We start from the raw sequence: 6,918 nt of genomic DNA on the forward strand, positions 1-6,918 counted from the left end.
GCTGTTATAGATTTCCAACATGTAACTTCAACTATCTATTATAAGGTTCAAAACATACCAACATATAACTACAGTTAGTTGTTACAAAGTTTACTGTATAAATCTATATTAAATAAAATATTTAATTCCCAAATATGTAGCACTGCAACAAGTGACTGATATAACTGCAATTTAGTGACCTACTTTAGGCCTGCACCACTGCAGACCTAAAGAATATATCATTCTCAGTAATTAAATTCATATCAACATGTAATTGAAAATATTCAAACATTGTTTTAAAAATAGTGCTTTACAAACATTTCCATTTCATAATTACCAAGGACTTGGTGTCAAAGTAAATTAATATACATATATACACATTCTTTGACACTCCCATCATACTTCTGAACCTCACCTAAAATCACCATCATCTCTCTTATTCTTCCTCTCAGCTGTGGGATCTTTTTAGTTTTATGAATTACAAAACAACCTCACTAGTCAGATGCCACAAAAAAAAAAAAAATCTGTTTAGTGGTAAATATTAGGAACAACATCTAGTTGTAGAAACCACACCAAAATTGAGATATTGGAGCACCATGTGGCCCTCCAAACTATTGGATCTTGTATTTTTCTTTAAAATTATTTAACAATAACTAAAAAAATAAACTAAACTATAATACTTTTTTATATTGGTGTTATCTAATTTATAAGTAACTCTGTTGAATATAACGATTATCATTTGAAAAACAGAAAGTAAATAAACTTGGATGAATACCAGAAGGCATAAATAGAATAGTAGGTGATATATATTTATTTGTAATCATTCTACACAGTGCTTACAGGCAACCAAAAAACTTGTCAAACTGCTGCACCACAAATTACAGCAAGATTGATCAACTACTTCTAGCAAAATAAAAAAATATAAAGTTGGAAATGGCAGCAAGAAATGAACGAGCAATCTTATAAACGGACAGTGGAAAGAGTAGATGCATCAGAAAGTAAGAGGTAACAAATTGACATTACAGTGCCAGAGAGAGAATTTATAAATTCATATATTCAAGTTATCTCTACTGTACAGAACTACCTAGAAGTTGAATAGCTTAAGATTACAAGACTTGTTTTATGTAAAAAAGTTCAAGTTCTAATCATAACACTAAGATATAACTGATACCTTTCATGTTTTATATATTACACTCTGAACAAAAGCATGTATGTCAGAAGCTATGGTATTACTAGTAAGATCACCAAATAAGAGACAGCTACTGTTCATTTTATAAATGCAATGTCTGTAAGATTTAAGGATTATTATTATTATCATTATTCAGAAGAGAAGTTGATCTCAGTACTGTACAATAATGAAGCAACTGTTAAATTTGGACTGCATATATCATTAACTTGCAAATACATCTAGTACATGGACTGGCTTTGGCCACGGACAGTGCAGTTGGTCATAGGATGTAAATCATCAACTTTTTCGTTAGTAACCAGAGGCTGCCAGTGACTAACACAATTGTAATTATTCACTAGTTAAAATTATATAGTTCAATTCTCATCAATACCATTAGATAAGAGGTACATTTTAATTTCAAATATAAAATAGAATTTTTCTTTCATTATTTGATTGGTTGGCAATATTACTAAAGAACGAATGCCAGTTACGCAAGAATGGCAGCGATGCAATCAATCCTGAATGCCAGAAATAGGTAAGAAACCCTGCTCTGCATTCTTCACTAGTGTTCATTGAACATGTGATTTTATACCAACCAGCAAATATGTGAAGGAAACATTTGATTTACAACCAGATCTATCCATAAAGATCACTTGTAAACCATTCTTTAGTAATGATGAACAAGCAGTGGACACAAAAGTAGAGGATTGAAGTAAAGTGTTTTCCTCTTCAACAAATCTCAATGTGCAAACTAAAGAACTACACTGGCTATATTTTATGAAGTCGGTCCTGAGTAACAAGTCTCATGTGAATTTGGCTTTATATCTTCTAATTGTACTTACAAGAACAGAGTGAATTTGGAGATATTAATGGTTTCAGAGCCATCTCTCCAAGTATCTATCCATTTTTTTTCTTTTTGAAAATCAATTTATATCTTTTACGTCAATTTATAAAGATCTCAACTTATTTCTTGTATCTCTGTGAAGGTAGCGAGCTGGCAGAATTGTTAGCATGCCAGGCAGGATGCTTAGCGGTATTTTGTTTGTCTTTATGTTTCTGAGCTCAAATTCTGCCATGGTCGATTTCGTCTTTCATCCTTCTAGGGTCAATGAAATAAATACCAGTTACACACTAGGGTTGATGTGATCAACACCTCCCTCTAAAATTTCAAGCCTTGTGTCTATAGTAGAAAGGATTATTATTATTATTATCAATATGCAAAGTCAACTTTGCTTTTCATCCTTTTTTTTTGGGGGGGGGGGGGGTCAATAAAATAAGTACCAGTTGAAAACTGGGGCCAATGTAATCTACTCATCTCCTACCCACAATTGCTGCCCTTGTGGCAAAATTTGAAACCATTATTATCATTAAGGGGATGAACTGGCAGAATAGTGAGCATGTCAGGCAAAATGCTTAGCAGTATATCGTTTGTCTTTATGTTTCTGAGCTCAAATTCGTCTTTCATTCTTTAAGGAGATGATAAAATAGGTACCAGCTGAGTACTGGGGTTGATGTAATTGAGTTACCCCTTCCCCAAAATTGCTGGCCTTATGCCAAAATTTGAAACCATTATTATTTTTGTTGTTGTTGCTTCACCTTAGTTGAAAAGTGAATTCTAATACACATTCTAAGTTAGATATTTTATATCAAAAACAAATTTCTAGCTACAAATGGGTTTTTTAATATCCATGTAGTTTGTCAAATTAAAGTTCTAGTCAAGTTAAAATATCTCTAATACTTCTTCATTGAAATAAAAATATTTATATACAATTATAAACAAAGAGTTATGTCATAACCTGACAATCCTATAAACCAGTAATAGTACTAACTTAGCCAAGGTAGGCACTAAAACAGCAAACACTGCAATAGGTCACAAATAGTTCAGTTAATCAGTTTCAGTGCCAGCTTAACAGCTGGCAGGAGTGAATACAAAGAGACTTTCATCAAGTACTATGCACTTTTCTACTTCACCCCATACATATCTATTTCAATGTGTAGAGAGCTAAATAATACAAAGCCTGTTTAAGAGGGCAGTACATCATTAACCAAATGATACATTTTTCAGGATTTACAATAAGACAAAATATTTATTATGAAGTATGAATATTCAATTCATACTGAAACCTTAACATGAAGGAAACATTTTTGATCTTTTACTCGTTTCAGTCATTTGACTGCGGCCATGCTGGAGCACTGCCTTTGGTCGAGCAAATCGACCCCAGGACTTATTCATTGTAAGCCTAGTACTTATTCTATCGGGCTCCTTTTACCGAGCTGCTAAGTTATGGGGATGTAAACATACCAGCATCGGTTGTCAAGCGATGTTGGGGGGGACAAACACAGACACGCAAACATATACACACACACATACACACACACACACACATATATATATATATATATATATATATATATATATATATACACACACACACACACACGCACATATATACGACGGGCTTCTTTCAGTTTCCATCTACCAAATTCACTCACAAGGCTTTGGTCGGCCCGAGGCTATAGTAGAAGGCACTTGCCCAAGGTGCCACGCAGTGGGACTGAACCCGGAACCATGTGGTTCGTAAGCAAGCAACTTACCACACAGCCACTCCTACGCTGATGTATATTAAAATTAAAAATTTTTTTTTTCTTACTCGTTACAAGATCTTTCTGTAAAAATCAATAGTAACTAGATTATTTACAGCTGTGCTACATGATTAGTTGTAAAGTTCCTAAAAGGGAACAGAACTGTCAAAGTTCATTCAACATCCTTCTTCCCCACTTGACGCCAGCATGGTTTGCACAGGGGAATTGAGGCATTTTATGACTAGATGCCCTTCCTGTCACCAATCCTAAGCAAATGTTTAAGTAAAAGATCTTTTTAATTGTTGGTCTTCGAACAGGGTAACCAATAGCAATGTCAAAAAAAATGTGACACAGGAGTGGCTGTGTGGTAAGTAGCTTGCTTACCAACCACATGGTTCCGGGTTCAGTTCCACTGCATGGCACCTTGGGCAAGTGACTTCTACTATAGCCTCGGGCCAACCAAAGCCTTGTGAGTGGATTTGGTAGACAGAAACTGAAAGAAGCCTGTCGTATATATGTGTGTATGTTTGTCCCCAACCAACGCTTGACATCTGATGCTGGTGTGTTTACATCCCTGTAACTTAGAAGTTCAACAAAAGAGATTGATAGAGTAAGTCCTAGGGTTGATTTGTTCGACTAAATGTGGTGCTCCAGCATGGCCACTGTTAAATGACAAACAAATAAAAGAAGAATCATATCACAGTTTCTCTCAAATGCCAATTCTACTTATGAAACATTGGTTGACCTGAAGCTAAAATAATATATACTTGCCCAGAGTGTAATGAAGAGAAATAGAATTTGAAAATGTATAACTATGGAGAAAAATCTGTATCCACACAGTCATGTGTCTATACACTTTTATACATTTTGCATTCCAAATTTAATAAGAAAAAGTATTGAGAATTAAGGTAAATAAAAATTGTTTTATCTTGATACAGTCTGAATAAATAAATTATCACTAACATTCATCCATTCTCCTTGCTGGAATGGGTTGGATGGGTCACATGGTTAGGAGATAGTACATATTTTTAGACAGATCAGAGGACCTCGTCTTCCTCATGTTTCATTTTTTTGGTTGGGTTTCTACAGTTGGACATCCTATCATCAGACTGTCATCTTGGCCACCATGTTTTAGATACACACACCTATCTCACAGTACTGAGCACCTATATTATTTCCTATTACATATTTTTAAATATTTATTCCCCAATTGCAACAATTTTGATAAATAAAAGCAAACCAAATATACTTACTTCAACAATCTGCATGAGTATATAATCCAGAAGAAACCAAACTAAAACATGTAAAAGGAAAAAGGCCAGAGGACTAATGTCAAACATGTACTCAACAGCTAGAGAAGCTAGTACACCTAACATCATACATTCTGACAGGGGTTCAAAAATGATGAACATTGGGATCATAGAAGTCCGCAACTGAGACCACCTAAAAAAAAAAAAAAAAAAAAAAAAGATTAAAAAATAAATCATAAGAATAAAACTTGAAAAATAAATTCTGAATTAAAAATATAACATTTCTCAAAGTTATGCATAGTGAGCTCAAACTTAGAACAATGTAGTTGCAACGTAAACTTCTTAACCATACAGAAAATAAATTCAGTAATTTTTGTTGCTTATATTTCTTTTGCAATTACTAATTTCCCCATTTTACTGAATCTAGGGGAACAAATTCAATTATCAGATGCACTAAGTGTCATACATTACTGCAATCACATGAAACTGACATAACAGATGTACCGTTGGTGAAGAGCTGGCTATGATCCCTTTGTCTATCTTGTATATCATGTAATACATAGGACATATATCCCTGGTGTCCATGCATTGTATATGAGACATTCCTAATTTTTCTCAACCACCAAAATTTTTCTGTAAATTACTCAAAATGTATGAAACACATTAACATTTTAGGACAATCTTATGAAAATACTTTGGACAGGCAAAGAGTTAACTTGCTCCTTAACTCAATCACTTTCAGCCAGCATTCAGGTTATCCCAAGTATCTAAAATGCCACATTGTAGCACTCAATATCAAATAATAATAAATTGCAGATCTAATTATTAAATAACAAAATGAGATACCTAATGATGATTGAAGTATTACACAATTGACATTCTGAGAGGCAAAGGATGTCTCCAACATCTAAAGTCATTTCAAATCAGTAAGATACATGGTAGGAGAGAGCATTGGCTTAAGCTTATTAAAAGTATTTAATTATATCCCTCTATATTCTGAGGTCTGCTGTCATGTATCTCTCCAAGTTGTGTACTGAGAATCAATTCAATTAATTACATCTATTCCTTTTCAAATTTGTGGCCCAGTACCAAAGAAGAAAAACAAATCAATTTTTAGAACTATTGTGATCAAGCAACTTCAGTAATTTATGCTAATATTGAAAATGTTCCCTTGTGAGGTAAAAAAAAAAACATAGGTTTTAAAAAATATTAAAATATTTCAAAAATTAATGTTATTGCTAGAAGATAAATTTTCATGGTATTTTAGCGAAACAATATAGATCTCAAAATCTAACACAGATAAACAAACAAAAATATCAGGTCGTCCCATAAGTTGTCTGATTTTACCTTTTTTAAAACCAAATGAAATTTAATAGTATTTTAGAATGTCTAATGGAATTAAAAATTATTTTTATGCATTTGTGTACATTGAAACTAATTAAATATTATTTTACAGAATAATAGAATTAAAATTTCTTCTTTGATTAAAACCCTTTCTAACATGGAAGTATCCAAAGAGCATTTGTGGCACATAATGCTTTATGAGTACAAAAAAGGTAACTCTGCAGCCAAAGCAACTCGAAACATACACTCAGTTTATGGGGAAAGAATGCTTGAATGATAGAACTTGCAGAAGATGGTTTGCAAAATTCAAAAGTGGAGATTTCAATCTTGAAGATGAAGATTGAACAGAACATACAGTTGAGTTTGATGATAAGCTCCTTGAGGCATTACTTGAAGAAAATCCTGAATTATCAGTTGAAGAATTGGCAATAAAGCTTAGTTCAAACCATACATTTGTTCATCGTCATCAACTTGGAAAGGTTCCTAAACTTGGAAAATGGGTGCCTCATGAATTGTCCGAAAGCAACCGCAAATCCCGAGTTGACATCTGCTCTTCTCTCCATTCTCGCGAACTCATTTCACCCTTTTTGGATA

At 33.4% G+C, this 6,918-nt stretch overlaps 1 protein-coding gene across 1 annotated transcript in view; it reads right to left on the reverse strand.

Moving 5' to 3' along the window:
- The window catches only part of LOC115213036 (ceramide glucosyltransferase), a 111,809-nt gene that overhangs the window by 9,062 nt on the left and 95,829 nt on the right, over positions 1-6,918 (reverse strand). Inside the window, exon 8 of the mRNA XM_029781942.2 lies at positions 4,984-5,173. Within this exon, the coding sequence (XP_029637802.1) occupies positions 4,984-5,173 (190 nt within the window). The remainder of the gene's footprint in view (positions 1-4,983; positions 5,174-6,918) is intronic.

The sequence above is a fragment of the Octopus sinensis genome, linkage group LG6, assembly GCF_006345805.1.
Source record: "Octopus sinensis linkage group LG6, ASM634580v1, whole genome shotgun sequence".
NCBI lineage: Eukaryota > Metazoa > Mollusca > Cephalopoda > Octopoda > Octopodidae > Octopus > Octopus sinensis.